At 41.1% G+C, this 18,475-nt stretch overlaps 1 protein-coding gene across 6 annotated transcripts in view; it reads right to left on the bottom strand.

The window, feature by feature from the left end:
• Nucleotides 1-18,463, bottom strand: part of CCNT2 (cyclin T2) — a 25,680-nt gene extending 7,217 nt beyond the window's left edge. The window contains exons 1-7 of one of the 6 annotated variants that reach the window (XM_058027525.1): nucleotides 18,276-18,463; nucleotides 17,476-17,557; nucleotides 11,035-11,163; nucleotides 10,488-10,548; nucleotides 9,365-9,427; nucleotides 3,092-3,137; nucleotides 1,645-1,808 (exon numbers count right to left, since the gene is read on the bottom strand). In XM_058027525.1, coding sequence (XP_057883508.1) covers nucleotides 1,645-1,808; nucleotides 3,092-3,137; nucleotides 9,365-9,427; nucleotides 10,488-10,548; nucleotides 11,035-11,163; nucleotides 17,476-17,557; nucleotides 18,276-18,295 — 565 coding nt within the window. In that variant the 5' untranslated portion in view covers nucleotides 18,296-18,463. Of the gene's footprint in view, nucleotides 1-1,644; nucleotides 1,809-3,091; nucleotides 3,138-3,876; nucleotides 7,225-9,341; nucleotides 9,428-10,487; nucleotides 10,549-11,034; nucleotides 11,164-17,475; nucleotides 17,558-18,275 lie in introns of those variants that run through there. The other 5 variants (XM_058027530.1, XM_058027526.1, XM_058027527.1 and 2 more) reach the window with 5 other exon arrangements.
• Nucleotides 18,464-18,475: the final 12 nt, after the last annotated feature.

The raw sequence follows: 18,475 nt of genomic DNA, 5'->3' as shown, positions 1-18,475 counted from the left end.
TGTGCATGAGCTGAATTAAAATTTTAATAAATTGTTAGGCAAGTGTGGAACAGAAAAGTTTACAGCATTCCACTGGGACAGACTTCTGACAACTACACGCATTCTGAAAAACAGGTTTAACTATAATATTTTGTTTTTACTCTTGCACAACCTGGATTTGTTAGACCAAAAACTATAAAAACAACAGTATCTAAAATGACATACTTGCCATTCAGCCTGTACATATTCTGTATGGAGTTAAGATTCCTTGAAAGTATAAATTTCTAAGTCACTGTTTCGGTCATTCCATCAAACTTAGGAACAACCAGTATCAGCTCTGTACAAACCACAGCCATCACACCCTTGGAAGGACTCTGTTTTAAACAGCTTTGAAATAATTTGTGCTCAAGGTGGAGTAGCTGGCTGTGTCATAAAACAAAGATCCTTACAATTAGTATGCCCACAGGAAAGTACACATCTCCATACTCATGAGCTGCAAATAAAAGTACTTTTCATTGAGACTTAATTCTAGTCATAAGCTAAAAACAACTGGGTACAGTCAGGATTTGAATGCAAAAATACATCTTTTACAGGTCTGGGAGAACTGGCTTCTCCAGAATTCCACAAGTAAATTATAACCTAAGCTGCTCCCAAGTGCAAAACTACCTCAGCTCCTTGGTTGCCTGGGTCTGTTAAACACCCCAGCTGCATAAATGCCTGAAGGATGAAGTGATGTTCACAAGGAGCTCACAGCATTCCCCTGGGGGATTGCACAAATCCAAACAATGCATGTGCACCCACAGCCAGGTGGGAAGGCAGCAGGGTGGTGTTTGCAACTGCAGCTACAGCTCAATGAAGCCTGCTAAGACAGAGATGTTTGAACCTGCACTTTGAAGCTCACTCAGGTTCTGTGCTTCACGTGACATGTACTCAATTTCTCACTTTCAAACCCTCCCTCCCCAGAGTGCCATTAAGGAAGAACAGCCCAGCAGCTCAGGAAAGCAGCAGGCACAGAGAGTCAGTGCTGGGCCATCTGAAACCTGGAGAGCTCCACCACTACTGTGAAACAAACATTTCACTGAAGACCAGCCAAGTCCAACACACAGATCTGAAAGCCCCAGGAGCTCCCACCTCCTCTACAGCAGCACACCTGGCCCTCAAATTCAGACTCCACTGTAGTAAATACTAACTTGAAAGACAGCAAACTTCTAGGTGTAGGATATTCTAGGCATATGCTTTCCTCTTACCAGAGTCTGAGATCCCACAGGCTACACCCAGCTGTTAACACAGAAGTGCCTTCACAAACATGGCAATTTTATGTACAGCCTGATGGACACAGGCACTGAAACAGCTCTGAGGTACCTGAAACAATCAGGACTGCATGAATGTGCACTGACAGATTTCCATCTCTGTCTTGGTTCTGAAAAGCATTTAAAAGCAGGATTCTATCCTCCACCTGCAAAAGGTATGTGGACACTCCAGCCAAGAGCCCAACCAAGTTTGTCTTCTGAAGTTCTCCCCACTCCTATCCCTTTCTTTCACTGAAGATACAGCACATGAAGTCAGGGAGACTTCATTTCAGCTGAATGCTCTCACTACATAGTCTGCTCCATCCTTACACGAATAAACCCTTGAATTTCAAAGTGAGACAGGAGCACGACTTACCATCTAGTAGTTCTAGAGTAACTGAGGGATCTACATATTCCCACCAGTGTTTTCCATCAGTTGATACTGGAATCTCCCAGTTGGACCACTTGCAGGCCAAGTGAATGCACACACATGCTATCACTGTGGGCTTGTACTGAAGACAGAATGTGGTAAGGTGAAGGCTGTTGCACACATTTCGTAATGAGGAACCAAAGGAAATCAAACATGTAAAATAGAAAACCCAAACAAACCAACCATTAACATACAGAATGAGACAGCTTGTCAATCAACAGCAGTTAAACATTTTGTTGAATAAGTTCATAAGATATCCTACTGCCCTAAGAAAACAGAGGGCAGGGCATTTATCCGATAGAAAAGTTTAATTTGATTTTGCTATCAAAAGCCTGATGAACAGTAAATAAATTTACCAATTATTCTACTGTACTTAAGTACTAGAAAGGGCAGTATAATATGGTGAATTAAATTCTGCAGTATAATGCATAGAGCTAACTGTGCAGTCTCTGAATGAGACAATCAGAAGGTCCCCAGCAGCCAGGTGAGTTATTTGTGGGCTTTGCTTTCACCAGGCCTGGATTTGTGATGTTTGTGATGTTGTCCTCAGCTTCCAGCACCACAAACACATTGGTTCACTTTCACTGCTTTAGCATAAATTCCCTTAACAGCTGCTCAAGTACAGAATCTTGCCCATCAAGGAACCACCAGGAGTTATTTATTTCAACAGTTCTAATAACAGCAGATACTGTTTAAAAACTGTATCTACACATAATGTAATTCTCTTAAATAAAGGTTAAAGTAGTTTTGCAAGAGGCAAACTGAAGTAATCAAGACTAAAGTCTGCTCTCTAATTCTTTGTATGACAGGCCATGTCTACAAAACACCCACTTGGAATCCTAGGACTATAAATTTATCTAAGTACTTAAGTTTTAAAACTATATATTAAGATTAAAGAGCTGTTTCTAAAAGAAATAACATTGGGCTAGTACTAGTCTATCTAAAAAGAAAAATCAGCTAGTTGAAAGTATCTTAGGCCCACTAGAATTTTATAAGTTAAGACTGAATCAATATACTTAAAGTTAAGAGAAAACTGCCATTAACTACAAGTGTAAACTAAAAATAGTTTTGTACTTACCAAGATGCTCGGATTTCTAGGTTAAGTTTATCTCTTTGTAATCTTTAGCTGCTATTCAGGCTACCAATTTTAGACTTATGCACTCACAATCGAGAAAAAGTCATCAGAAAGCACCACTACACTTCTCATTGTGCATTTAAGCCCTTTGTGCCGTCAGGCCCTTGTCCAATACACCGCACTGCAGGCGGGGAGGTACCACCACGGGAGGTGGCCCAGTCCCCCACTGCAACAAGGGTAAGACACATCAGGGGGCCCTGCAGTAAAGGAAGCTATAGTGTGCTACAACAGTGCAACAAAGAGGTTCAGGATAACAACCTGTTGGTAGCCATGAAATAGGATGTCTGTGCCAAATCCTTGCTTGCTGTAAGAAAAGAAAAACAAGAGAGATTAAAGATCCGCACTAATTTGTCAGGTTCGTTCCAAAATTCAAGCAGTTTTACCTTTCAAAACTCGCTGCTGGGTATTTCTAAAGTGTTGATCTGGCTTTAGCTAACTAGCCTTTAGAATAATCTTTTCTGAGACACAGAACACTGAGACACACTCAGTACTGGAGCTGGACCTTCCCTCAGTGCCCCTCCCTCCCCTGCACAGCCCACAGCACAGCTCCCCTCCAACAGCTGCCAGGTGAGCACTCTCCTCTGGGAAGCGCTGCTTCCCCACCCTCACCTGCAGGGATCCCTGCTTGGAGCTGGGAGTGCAGCAGGCAGTCAGTCAGTCCCAGCCACTTCACAGTGCTCCATCTGCTCTTAGAGCAGGCCATGGCACCCTCCCACCTCCCCAGAAACAGCCACAGCTCTCTCCCAAAGCCCTGGAACACAGCCAGCACCCAAGCTACGTGGGAAAAAAAAAAAATCAGTTTTCTGCTCCTTCTAATTGAGAGCACTGTAGTCATAACATTTTGCTCCATATTTGTTAAGTCTATGGCAAGGCTTCGATAGGAAACAGACAAATTCATCTGAGTTAGTCAGAAAAAAATAGCGAAACAAACCACAGGACTGCAACATGCCAGGAATGAAAATCTGACTCGGGCTGTTACAGCCACAGAGTGCTGACCCCTGCAGTGACTCCCCAATGCTCCTCACTCAGGTAAGAGAACTTACTGTAACATGCATTTAATGGAATAGCTGGGCACAAGGGGTTTAACCGCAGATTGAATGCAGCCTTCATTGAATTCTTACTTTGACACTATCACTTGAAATCAGTGCTACCTGCAGAGAGCGTAGTGTTGGATTTTATGTCAAAGGGAATACTGGTAAACTTTTAATAATATTTCTAGAAAGTTTGAGAAATACTACAGTGGCTTTTAAATTTAGTTTTTGAAAAGCATATTAAAATGTGATTTAACTCAACTTCTAATAATTGCCAAAGAATAAAATTCAGATTTGTTTTTAAGCTACACAGACAGGAAGTGCCATAATCTAGGAAGAATGTGGAAGCTGCAAGGTAATAGGATCTGTTCCTACACACAAATTCTACTAATCCATAATAATCAGAAGATGAACTGACAATGTGTTATGCCATAATAATTAGTTTGCACGCTGTAATGGTAATTGCATGCTAAAAAACCAAGGAGTTCAAACTCTTCCTCCCATCTAAAAAGAAGATGGAATCACCAAAAAAAAAAAAAAAAAAGTAAAATGAGATTGTCATAACAAATAAAAATACACAATGGTTGAGTAAGACTGAAATTGATGTCTTTGCTCTTCATTTTTCATCAAAGCAACGCCTAACGGATCTTCAATGATTTATATATTCTGTAAAGTTACATGTTTGAATTAAGGGAGCAAGACCAAGAAGCATTTCTACTCTCACTGAAGTGCCCCTTCTGGACAAGGAAGAAAAGCAGATGCCAGAAAACTTCTATTTAACATCAGCTTGAAAGATGAGTAAATCATAACACATACCTGGAAGAAAAGAATCACATCTTGAAACACACACTTTAGCCTCAATCAAAAATTACTGTGCTAAATACCTTACCTATACTAAAAGCAGTATGATTCTGTTTCAATTTACTTACAGCTAAATAATAATCATTGCCAAAACCAGCAAGAAACTTCAGCTCACAACTAAAGCCTTTGATAACACAAGGCACAACTGAAAATATCCATCCCAAACTCTTCTATGTGGGGCAGCTTTGGTTTAGCAGAATCCATCAATGAAATTAAACCTAATGAATTTTGGTTCCTATATTTTGGTGGTTTATTTCCATTATAGTAGTGGAAAGTGCATCTCCAAAATTTAAATCACCTTGAAGCAGGGGCTAAAACAAGCCAGCAGAGCTGCTCTTACAATTCACAAGCTGCAGGACCGATGGCTATGACACCAGCCATGAATGACCAGTTTTAGATTTCAGCATTCAGGAGTGATTTCAAACATCCATCCTGTCTCACTGCTGCAGAAGCAGCCGTAAAACAGGGATCAGTGAAATAATCATCAATTTTTGAAACAGGACTTGCTGTCTGACACACCTTCTGAGAGGCTGTCTCCAAGGAACTGCCAACTGGAAACCAAAATGCTTTTTAATGGGCATAGCCACTCAATTCACTGCTTGCAGTTCCAAGACACCTGAGTCTTTTCTTCAGCACAGCTTATCTTGGATCTTGGGATGCTCATGAAAATGTGACTGCCAAGTCCCCATTAGGAGCTGGTAACTGGCTATGCCTGGCCCCTGACAATGTGTGAGCATTCCCCAGAGAGAGGAGGTGGCAGATAAGCCAGTCAGCATCAGAGGAGAGAAGCTTGCTGAAGTCCTTCTGGCAAAAGCAAAAAGCCCCAGGCTCTGAACACAGGGATGCTGGAGGGTGCCTGTTGTATCTGGAAAGGGCTGGAGGAGGCCATGGTGTAGGCATTCAGGTCTGAGCAGTCCTGGTGGCTTTAATTCTTGAAAGTATTTAAAGCTTGGGAACAGGCCCACAAAACCTGAGGTCCAAGTTCAGAATGGAACGGCCGCCTGTAGCAAGTGCTGGAGTGCAGCTGGTGTTTCACATCTTTCCACACCACTAAGATTCAAATTTTCCTCATGAGAATACCCTCTGAAAAAGCTGATGCATTTTCACCTTGTCTTCTGCTGATTTTGTCCTCAGCCTGATTTAAGCAATGGCATCCCCACACAGATACTATGGGATATTTGAAGGATTTGACAGTGCAATTTTCACTAAAGATTAGTAAGGATCATGGGTGTTCAAGATACCTGATAACCTGCAGAGCAGTGAGAACAATCCTAGAAATCCTTGAGATCTCATCTTCAGTTCCAAAAGGTTGTGTTCCAGCACAGAGAAAGGAGTGACTGAAGACTTCCCAAGGTGGAGTTGAGGATACAGATTCCAAGTTTCACCAGAAGCAGGCTGAGAACAGACTGATTTTGCACGAGTGTAAGAGGACAATGCCACACTCTTGGCACCAGGGCAGTTCCACTGCTGATCCCTCAGCTAGTGTTGAAGGCAGCAAGGGCCAAAACCAGAACAGTTTTTGGTGTTTTGGTGGGGTTGTTTTTCCCCTTTCCTTTTTTCCTTTCTTCTCTTCACTACTGGAGCATTCTTGGAATGGACACTGAAGCTTGCTGACAGGCCCTCCCATATCCACTGCCTCCAGATTCCTTGGACCTGTGGGATCCTAAGGAATGATGGTCCTGTCTCCTCTTCTCAGTCTCTTGCCACTGAGGAAGAATGGTGCAGAAAAAATACTAAGCCCACACCATTTTCCTTGTCTGCTATACTGACCAAACTGCAAAGATGGAACAATTTCATTAACCCACGAGTCTCTGAACACCAGAAGGAGTAACTGGATATTGTATGCCTGAACATCATTAATCATTATCTATCCATCCAGTCACCCCTTCTCTGCAATGATCTATGTTGTCTAGTAACACCTTCAAAAGGCTTTCAATTTTAGAGAAGAATTCATTTTTTCTTTAGTTGTATGTTGAAGCAATTATATTTATTACTTACTACTTCATCTTCAGCTTCCAGCAATTGGTTCTGGTGTGCCACTGCCAGACTAGACAGTCTTCTGACAAAGCACTTGGTTGAGTTTTTTGAGCATCATCAGCACAACCTAGGTTTTTATTCTTTCATTTTGTTTTTAGAGGGGATATAGCTTAAATCTTAGTAACAGGTTAACAGTGACTGCATAAAACGAATTACCCTGGATGCAAGACAGCAAAAAGTGATGGAGAGAATCAGCCATCATCTGATGCACTGCAGTTTAGTCAGCCAAAGGGCCTTTCCCACCACCTGACAATGCAGGGCACAAACCCTAAGTCAGATCCTGAGGCACATTTGCAGACCTCAGCTAACTTTGCTGCTTCTTTTCTGATACTCAGTCAGACATGAGATTCCTCCCTTCCTCCTCTCTCTCAGCATGCAGTTGGAAGTTTTAATCATAACAGGCTTGGGTAAGTTAATCATCTTTATTCCAAAAAGGTACCTCTGCCTTCTGAAATGGTGGTTTTTTTTGTCCAAGATGATGTTCCAGAACTGGATGAAGTAACCTTGATTTCTTTAACTTCTCAGTCAATCCCTTTAGCACTAAAGGTTTAACACTGAAAAATCTCAGTATATTTTAAAAGCTTCAGTACTCAGATATCTGAGTGTTGCATCTACTGGCCTTGAAAACCCACACTGTCCAATAAATAAATGTTCAGGGACAGAAAACTAAACTCCTACCACTGTGTCTGTGAAGATAATCATAGTGCCCATGGCTCCATCTCCCTGTCCTCTCAACACACCAAACCAATGTTCCATGGCTGTTATTCTGTCCTTGCCTGACTTGCATGCATGACTTCAAATCTCATGCCTGATGTTTTAAATGAATTAATTAGTTTCCTTTTTCTTATTTTACTATGAGGTACTCACATCTTGTGTTCACAGTCTACACCACTCCTAGGGACATGCTGCCAAGGATTCCATCCCCACACACACTAAGGAGCACACCTCCTCCAGTGAGCAGGGTTTGAAACATCAGAGACATTACATTCACCAGTCCTTGAGCTACATGGACTTTCAGCCCTCACTGAAGTCTTCAAATTTCAAGACTTGATATCACTTTAGACTTCTAAGTATTTTTTCAAGTCTTCTGACATTAAATACTAGTTTAAAGATGTCAAATTAAAAAAATTAACAGTATCTTCAAAGTATGAATTTTGTCAGTACAAAAAATTAGCTTACAAAAAACAAAGGGAAAGGCTGAACTGCCTTAGAGTGGTATCTACCCTTGAAGAAAGGAAATCCAGTTTGTGTAGCAGTGTGCCTGTAGGCTTGAGTGACACACTGATGTGGAAATCCTGAGGCAATACAACATTGCCCCACCCCTCCCCACAGCCCCAGACACCAAACAGAAGCACAGGGGCTCCCCAAGAGAGTAAAACGTGCTCACATTTATAGTGACCAACAGCTAAGAAAAGCCAAAGCAAAACCCTACAGAGCAGCTGGTGCAGACTACTGAGACTTCAGGTGCAACTGCACTCATGCACCAAGTCACAACCACATCTGGGCAGAAAGCAGAGAATCCTTATCTTACAGAAAGGAGAGCAACAGAACTACTTTAAATGCAAGTGAGTTACAGCACCAGCCCTACTCAGTGTCCAAAGACACTCACCAGGAAGCTACAGCAAATAAGAGACACCTTCCTTAAAAGAACACCATTAATTCCAGAGTTACTACAAACCAAATCTAGTTAACAGGGTCAGGCTGTACCTAAATTTTATATATTTAATAGAGGGAGAAGAAAAAACACCAAAAACTTAGAAGCACTTATGCATTTTTCACTGCAAAACCAGCTAATAACTAGAGACTAACAACCATGGTCTAATTATTTCAAAACACTTTTTTACTTAAGAAACATAATTAAAGTGAAAACTTATTTTAGATGCTTTTACAACTGATTCCTAATTTTTTTCATCCTACATCTTATAAGAGAGTGTTTTAATCTTTTTTTAAAGCTCCAAAAGAAACCAATTCAAGAATTAAAGAAGATATGCCAAAATGCCACAAAAATATAGAGAAGAAAATAGGTTTCTAGCCAGTGACATGAATGAGCTGCAGACAAGTTACAGGATATGTTTAACTAAAGGTTTGGGGTTTTGTGCTCCCATCCAGAGCAAGTAAGGACACACTGCTACAGAAAAACAATTAGTCACACCTATTTGCATGTGACAGCAGACTTGCTATGCACTCTCCATCCCTCACTGCATTACCTGAAAAGATTTGCTAAGACAAAAAGCTGGCATTAGCTATCAATGGGCAAAACTACTTCAGAGTGAAAATCATCAGCTCAGCACCAAACTATGGATCTGGCCAATGAGTCTGCAACTGCCCACTGCTTCTGGCACTCCAGGACACATGCAACAGGTACTATTAAAAACAAAGCTAATAAGAAAACAAAAAAAAAAAAAAAAAAAAAAAAAAAGAAGGACAAAAGACTGGACTCTGTGACTCTCTAAAGGTAAATATCAAACTTTTAATAATTAATTTTAAATATACTCTTTGGATAACATAGTTGGTGAAAAATCATGTTAGACAAATAACATTACTTTCAGATTTTACAAGAAAGGTAAAAAAGGACTTACAGAAGTGGTTAAAAGTCACTGACCTCTCACTAACTGTGTACATTTCACAACATCTGTGTGTGGATGTTCAATGGTAATCTCAAAACCTGAGGGGTTACAAATACATTTTAGAATTATACATTGCATCTGTAAAATAAAAAGCAAACCCCTTATGTTCCCCCACAGACCTAAAATACTTGTAAACCTTTGCACTGTAGAATAAGTAACACTATTTAAGTGCCTTTTATTCTTTACCTTTTCATACTTTTCAATGGCAGATGGTAAAGCCACTTTGTAATCCATGACTAAAATATTCCTCCAGTAATCTCAAATCCTGTACACACATAACCTGGGAAATTACTATATATTTTTAAAGCTGAATATATCTGAACAATTTCTAGCAAGTCAGTAAAAACTGTACTGCAAACACAATGGTGTGCATGTATACATTAATTAATTGATTTCTAGCACTTAAATATGTTGCAGGTATGAAATTGGAAATTAAATCAATTTGTACATCCATGACTTAAGAAACCCTTCTTGGTTTATGACACTGTTTTAAGAACTAGGTCACTACTGTGAGCTATTTTTTTTAACAATACCCCAAGTGGTATTTAAGAATATCTGAGCAAGTCAGTGTTCTCAAGCCTCTGGCTGTAATTGTCTCTGTGGTATTTTAGTCAGAAGAGTGTCTTGACAGAACATTCCATTTCAAATTTTGGAATCATCTGAATCCATTAAATGGCTGCACTCCAACTTGTTTTCTTCAGAGTCAGCACCTGCTGAATTACATAATGGAAAGGCAGAATGGGGAAGAGCACTGGGTCCAAAGCTCTCTCCAGCTCCAGGACATGCACAGCCAGCCTACTACACCATGCTACCTTATGGGAAGAAATGTCAATGGAATTACTACTTGGAGTAAAATCTCTTTGGAAACCTACACATTTCTACCTCAAACTGTCAGAAACATCTCTTTCACAAGTACAAACACACCTTTCTTCTCCACAGTGAACACAGCAGAACTGCTAACACAAAACTCAATTCAGAAGTTATACAGGAAAACAGTTAAATTCTAATGTACCAACAGCACATCAAAAATCCAGTTATTTGGGTCCCACTAGCTCTTCATGGCAAGCTGGCTGCACAGGAGAATTTAGAAAGACATACCTAAAGTTTGAAGCATTATTGTTTCAAGTATAACCAGCTCTTGGGCTTGCTGAAGGTATGCCTGAAACAAACAAGCAGAGAGGTGAAGACACAAAATCAGAACTTCACTCCCACATTGCCTCTGTGGCAACACAGGACACAGCAGCAGTGCCCAGGGCACTGAGCACTGACAGCTCACAGCACCTCACACTGGGGTTACTTTCCTCCACCAGCACACTCACTGCCACTAACTCAGCTCCCCCTGCCTGCCTTTCACAAGATTAACTTAGTCTGGGTCTCAGACAATCTATTCCAGCAAAGCATCTTTGGGAGGTCAGGTGGGGGCTGTAAGAATTTCAAGATGGAGCAATCTCTTCAAGTTTCATAACAATTAAGTGAGTCTTTAAGAAACTGCATTAAGTAATAGAAAGACTTAAATGGTACAAAAAACAAAGGCTTTTCTTCCTAGGCTGCAGAGAGCAATATTCCAGTAAGAAAATGTAACAAATCATTAGATGAAATGACATCTTTCAAACCATGCATCTTTGAAAGCATAACTTCCACCTACATCACTCTTTGTATCCAGCTGTGGCTCTTGAGGATGAAGACAGGCATTTGCTACTTTAATAACATGTTCAAGTTTCCGTGGCTGTTCTTCCACTTTTGCAGCCAAAAACAATGCCGTGGGAGACATTATCTGAAGAAGAAAAACATGTGTATTTTTTAACTTTTTACAAGCAGGACTTGAATTTTTATAGAGTCTAAACTAGCACAGAAAAGGTTTAAGAAGTTGGATTTGTGGCTTTTTTTTTTCCAGTTTTGAAGTCATGCAAGGCAACAAAAATATAACTAGTCGTGTTTTATTTTGTAACTGATGCAATCCTCTCAGCAGCACAGGGAAGGAGTAGCATAATGTTAAATTACATTTGTGAGTAAAATGTCTGAGGTCAAACTAATTCTAGTTCAACATGAAATATTTTGGCCCAGAAGACTTAGTCACAGTAGAACAGGCTGTTTCAAGTTAAATATACCTCATGAGAAAGTTCATCCAATTTCTTGCACAGAGCGAGTCACTACACCATCTTTTCAGTAAAACAGCTGATCACAAGTTCTGGTAGCATTTAATTTTTCCAAAGAGTGAGAAACTTTGCAGAGAACTTTAATAAAAACAGCTTGTTATATAAACATGGGCTCTACAAGTACAAGAAACTTTATATATACACATATATTCTTAGAAACTTTACTATATGCCCAGCAGTATCTGGAGAACAAAGCATAAGGATTTGTAAAACATCAGTTTTACAAATGTCAGTAAAGACTAGACATTCCATTTAAAGATGAAAATTTCTATCAAACTCTAGGTGTCATAGGGTGACAGTTCAGTATCACCTAGGAGTCAGCTGTGAAGTAGAATTTTTGCTACAGTGACTGAGGTGTGCAGACACAACACAACAAACCACAAACCACTGATCAATTAGGTTCTCTTTGCATGCAAAAGCTGCCCATGTTAACCAGGAATTAAAATGGTACTAGAAATCACCTAGACAAAAGCTGATTAAAATTAAGCCCGTAGAAAGCATTTATTCAGAGACTGAAATAGCTCCTTGCTGAGTATTTAATTAATGCATGGTGCAAGTATTGGATTTCTCATTCAATGTCCAAACAAAACTAGGCTAAATAGGAGGCATAGCTCCCCTAAAGTCAGATTTGCTTTTTTTGCCAGTAAGCAGCCCCTTTTTATGCCAAAATGAAACATTTGGTATAAAAATTTACAATATATGCAAAACTGCAACAAACTAATTAAACATTTAAAGGATTAAATTTCAGAAGCTTTCAAATGTAGTGAGAATACTTTTTTGCATCCTTAAATCACTTTGAAATGTCTGCTTGGATCTTAAGTAAAACTTTAAAGTTGGCAGACTTGAAAATTGACACCCTGGTAAGGCAATACCCTTTGATGAGTAGAAGTGTGCCATGAGAAATCCAGCAAAAATCTCAGTCTATAAAAACCAACCACCCAAAACAAGTCACAGGGAGCAAATTCTTTCACAAGGGAGACAAGAACCCCTGTTTTCTTTTCAAGAATCTTGTAACCTAAGCCTGATGAACAAATGAAATGAAAACCCAAGGTGAAGTGTTGCTGAACAAGGCCATATTAGCACTGTCATTTAATACTCCTGATGATTCTGTACAAGTTCCTATTCCCACTGCTTGAAGTAATGATTTAAATTTCTGGAAGGGGTTTCCTTTGCCAAGGACATACTACTTGAAATGTGTCTCACACTGGGAGGTAAAACTTTTAAACAGTAAATATGATGGAAACACTTTCTGGAGTTCAGAAAGTGAGAGTATCAACAGCTCTGAAGTGGCAGAAAATGCAGAAGATGTCAGGCAGCACACGCAGGCATAACCCAACACAAATATGTCACAGAAAGGTATTTTACTCAATTTTCAACAACTGCCATGGCTGAAAACATTTCCATTTCACAGAGGCATTATGTGAACCAAGTCACCAATGACCAGATAATTAAACCATCAGCAAATTCTCACTCACTGTTACTCTATGTCTGACTGCACCAAAGTTCTACTTGCCAAAAAAGCACCAGCAGGCTGACTTGAGGATCTCTTCTGATCTGCTTCAGTAAATCAGAACTGGCCAAGAAGTCTCCACACAATTCCTGATTTCCAAGACCTTACACAAAATGCAGCTCTGGAGGCTGACTGAGCCAAGCTGATTAATTCTCATATAACTCTGGTCCATCAGAAATCTCTGTGCAGCCCAATTAACCATCTCCTTCAAAAAGAAGTGTTGGCTTCTGGCCAAAGAATTTCAGGTCTTTATCCTATCTAGGACAAGGGTTCTCACTCCCAGTTTAGAGTAGGCCATTATTTTTAGCTCTCTTGGTATTGATTCAGAAAAATAGACACCCTAGTAAAATTCCAGACTTGGCACAAATGCAGCCTTCAGTGAACACACCCTGCTAAGTGTATAACTGGCAAAGTTACTCAAATGCTTTCATTCATTTCCAATTACCAAAAATGGCAAAAAACCCAAGCAAAGTAGAACAAAAAAAGCAAAATTAAAGAAACACACTTGACAAAGTAATAGTGTATTTCCTATATATAAATATCTTAATTTGATATCAATCCAAATAACTTAGAGTAATTATATACTATGCACCCCAAATAGTCTTTGGGAAATCTTCAGAACACATGTGATATATGACATTAAATCCCACTTTATTAATAGCCAAGTCTCACAGAAATAGAAAAAATCCCCAAAACATAAGAGCCCTGTTTACACAACCCAAAAGCAAGCTTCACTGGGAACTGTGGTACAAGCCCTTTTCACTTCAGAAGCACAAGGCAGTGCAGTGACAAAGGCACTCAGAACAATCTCAGAACACATCAGCAGCATGCATGCAGTTTCCTGAGATCTCCCTCTCCCTTCCAATGCCAATACTGGCAGGTTTTTAGACTGATCCACTTTAGCCTAAGACATTAAGTGCTTCCAGTCCATGAGGGTTTTCAAGTTTGAACACAAAGAGCTGTGAGGAATTTTTTTTATTATAACCAGGAGTTCACATTGCATAAAAGCAGCAAATCTGTTAAATTGCACTATTAAAACCAGAACTGAAGTACCCAAAACAGCCTCACTAGAGCTTGAAGCGTATTATGAAAGTTTCAAGAACTTTGCAAAACTGCAAAGTCAACTGTTTAATACTGTGATTTGGACAGGGCACAAGGAAGGGAATGCAGAAGACTGGAAACAAAACAGCCTCCACACAACTCACCTACCTTGCACTTGAAGGAAAACAATTCTCATGCAGCCTTCTTGAGGCTCTTCACTAAGCTCCACTGTATGTCACAAAAACCCCCTGACATCATCAAGACTATTTTCAGCTGGCTGCCTGGTATTCCACATGGCATTTCTAAGGATTATACTGAAAAACTACAGCTCCCATTTGGATGCCTTACCTCTCTTGCCAGCATATGAAGGATTTTTCCCCCCCTTCCTGTTCTTCAAATCACAGTGTACTGAAGAGTAAGCATCCAAAAGAACTATTTGCTATATAACAATGTAACACAAGTACTATAGAAACAGTAATTGCAGAAGAATTTTAATTTTAAAGATATTTTAAAGTATAATAGTGAGGCTAGTACTGCCTCTAAAAAGCCACCAAGCTCCCTCTCCATCCCAATATTAGCACAGACTAACTTTACACTCAGCAACCCAAAGTTCCTGTGCCCTGGTCAGCAATGCAGAAAGAATAATTTGTGCTGAGGAGATCCACAGTAGCTCCTGTCATTTGCTCAGCCAGGGAAATTAGTAGTCAGGGCATCCAAATCTGCTTCCCAGAATTGGTAAAGCAAATTTCCATCCTCACTGGGGCACAGCAACCTTGCCAGGGCTTTGCCTGCCTTGACTGCAACATCCAAACCTCAATATTTTCTTCTTTGTACTAAATGCATGTACTCAGTAGGTAACCCAGAGCAACTCACAAGTGACTTGCTAGCTCACAGTAACTTCACAAAAAAGGGGATATTTGGCCAATAAGCAGTACATATAACACATTCCCAATGAACCAAGACTGCATTAACTGGTACATGCCACCCCTGAGGCTCTACAGATTGAAGATACTGTGGGGAATTCTGTTCCCTGCTCACAGATGACTCAAACTCCTGAAAGCCTGTGAAACTGTTCAGCAGTAACTCATACTGAAGAAAAAGCCCATAAAACAACAACTCTCCCTGTTTGTTAACAATTAAGTGCATGTCACACACATGACATACATATATTTGTGTAACCTGGCAGTGACACGATGATAAATGTGCAAGTGCTTATAACCAGACTAAAAACATTCATCCACCAACAAAACAAGACAACACAGGCCACATTTTTTCAGCTGAAGATCATAAGGCATTCTGACTAATGGCCATTTAATTTTCTAGCCCCAGCATTCAGATTCCTTTCTGCCATGGATAAACAGCACCACGTGCACACAACAAAGACATATGAGAGATATGCTGCATATACTATGGGTCTTACCTTTGAGACTGCCAGCACCTTACTATTCCTGTCCAAGGGTTACTTTCTTCTTGCAGAGATGAATACTGTTACATTTTTCAGCTTGCCAAGTACTCTGGAGATTTGTTATTAAGTATTTATTAGAGTTCTTGGCTTGTGCTTTCTCTACAGAGGACCCAATGGATGGTTTGAGGGTATTTTAAAAGTGACTCCATTCACTGAGACCCTCTTTGCCCTACAGAATTGTAAAAAGAAAATGCTCTTGCCCACCAGCACCTACACAAAGCCACTCTCTGGCCTTGTGTTCATTAAGAATTACAAAAAGGAGTTCAGCAAGAATCAGCACTGCTGAGGTACAACCTGCAGCTCACTTGCCTTTAACTTTGAACATTATTACCTGAGAATTAATTAAACAGGACACTTCCCTCCCCTGTAATAGCTGCAGTTTCCATGGCAGTCTGCCCTTACATTGCTTACTTGTGAATTTTAACATTCATAATTCAACTTAAGCCATGGTTTTCACATAAAGAGCACTACACACTCAAACACTACTGCACTGCCAGGTCCAGGTGACTGTCACTTAGCAGCACCCAGAGAAAACCCAAACACAGCAGCCAAAGCTTCCTCCTGCCTAAATCTAGCCCACATTACCAGCTGACAGCACCAGCAGGTGACAGAACAGGTATGTGGGTCTATATACAAACACATCCACACTGAGCCATCTCTCCACCCCAAGCAGCTCTAATTTATCAAGCCCACAAACCATTCAACAGTCCCAGAAAACTCTGGGTGCCTCCCCAGCTCCAGGTTACTGCTAGGTGGGCAGAACAGCAGCAGGAGGGGAGAAAGAGGGACTTGTATGGATGAACACTGCAGTTCTGGTAACAAGCTGCTGGAAATTTGAGTTTAGCTCAGATTTTGCATGAAAAACAATTATATACACTTCTAAAATGTACCTACAAATGAGTATGTGCTTCCAACTAAAGAGGCACCAAACAAGATGCCCATTAGCTCAGCCAACAATAATGAACAAATTCATGACAGGAAGAAGAGTTGGCTCTCCTTGTACCCCCCTGTGTACCTGCCCCAGCTGCAGACACTGCAGGGTCTGCAGGATTCCGCCCCTTGGCAGGTAAAGGTCTGCTCTGACCTACACCTAACATCTGCCTCAATCTGTTTTGTCATGAGATCTAAGAAAATTCATCCTCAACATTTAAACCATCATTACTATTAACTGTTCTTCCTAAAAACAAACAAACCCCAAGAACACCTAGACTATTATATTACTACTGTTTTTCCACCTATTGCATCCAGCATTGGACATGAAAAAAAAAAGCCTGACACTCTCAAGTTGTTATCTCCAGTTCCACACCTGTTACAATGTTCCCCAATAACAGCCAGCATTTTTACTGAAAAATTCTATTCTTAACAACACAGAGTCAACGTGTCCAGGTTATTAGACAAAACAAGATTTACCTCAACACATGTAAAATTTTTCTTATCTAATATGACTTACCACTTAAGATTAGACCAGCTAAAACAATTTACACTGCTTCAGGAACAGCCACATAATCCATATGCATATACACACATAACCACATTTTCCCTGTCAGACACACCATGCCAGAACTTCCACTGACTTCACCAAGAAAAATGTGTGTTCCTACACATTAGCCTTTCAAGCTTCAGCACATAAACACCAGCCACATTTGAAACATCTAAATGTATTCCTCACACATCTGAAAGTGCTTGCTGACGGGGCCTATTTATTTTTCATTTAGATGTTAGAAGATAAAATCTAATTACCACTAGTTAAAGTAATCCGAAGTTGAAAACAAGTATCATTATTGCTTCTAAACCATTGATAAGAAGCTAGAATTCCTAAAAACAAATCACACTTCACACTCCTGCGTGAAACACTTCTCAGCCAGAACTGCTAAAATTATGGGCATGCTATAACCAAACATAAATCATACTTACATTTCGATTAAATTTTGTGAAGGAATGATGCATATAAAACCTGTGCATGTAAACAATTGCAGTATTTATGGTAAGCTGAGATCTGGAAGCTTAAATGAAGGAAACACTACATATTAAGAAAATTGTCGACAAGAACTGAGAGCGATGCGCTTTCCATATCAATCACTGCTCACAACATATTGTCCTCAGCCGAAAATGGATTAGGGACGTGACACTTCAGAACTTAACTGATATTAACACATTCTTAACTGATATTAACACGTATCGCTCCCATCTGTTCCGCAGACCATGTGGAGATTCCTACGCCAGGCTCCCCACAGTCACCCACGGAACGAGAACTCCTCAATGGGCGACACACACTGAAACACTCGAGTGCTTTTGTTTTGTTCCAGTTCAACTATTTCAGTCAGCGATTTGAGGGTTTGGCCTTGCTCTGATCGTTTTTTTTTTTTTTTCCCTTTAAAAAAATCACACTAAAGAGCGGCTAAGGAGTTTCACCGTTTCGGGCAAAACAGCAGCTCGGGTTTAGCTGAGAGCAGCCCCGAGGAGCAGCTCGGGCCGTGAGGGCAGGTGTGGAGCCGCGTCCCCGAGCGCCGACAAAGAGCGCGGCGCGGGGGCTTCGCCAGGCTCCTCCTCCCATTCTGTGCCTCAGGCCACGGCTCCAGCCCGCGGGAGCGCCGGCCGGGGCTGCGGAGCACCGGCAGGGCTCCCGGGGACGGCTCCCACGCCAGGGAAAAGGTCTCCCGCCGCCCCTCCGCGCGCGGCCCCCGCCGCCCTCACGCCCGTCCCCGCTCGGATACACGTTGAGGCGCTGGCCCATGTCTTGGATGAGGTTGGCCGCCTGCTGCCGGTACGAGAGCTCCTTGTCGGCCTCCACGCCGCAGCGCCGCGAGGGCGTGTTCTCCAGCTGCTCGCGGCTGAAGAACCAGCGCGACGCGGCCGAGGAGCCGCCGCCGCCCCGCGCTGCGGACCCCGCGGAGCCCGCGCCCGCCGCCGCCAT

Source organism: Melospiza georgiana, chromosome 7 (genome assembly GCF_028018845.1).
Source record: "Melospiza georgiana isolate bMelGeo1 chromosome 7, bMelGeo1.pri, whole genome shotgun sequence".
In the NCBI taxonomy this organism is placed as follows: Eukaryota; Metazoa; Chordata; class Aves; order Passeriformes; family Passerellidae; genus Melospiza; species Melospiza georgiana.
The sequence above is the reverse complement of the archived record's forward strand: the minus strand, read 5'-3'. Positions and strand labels throughout refer to the sequence as shown.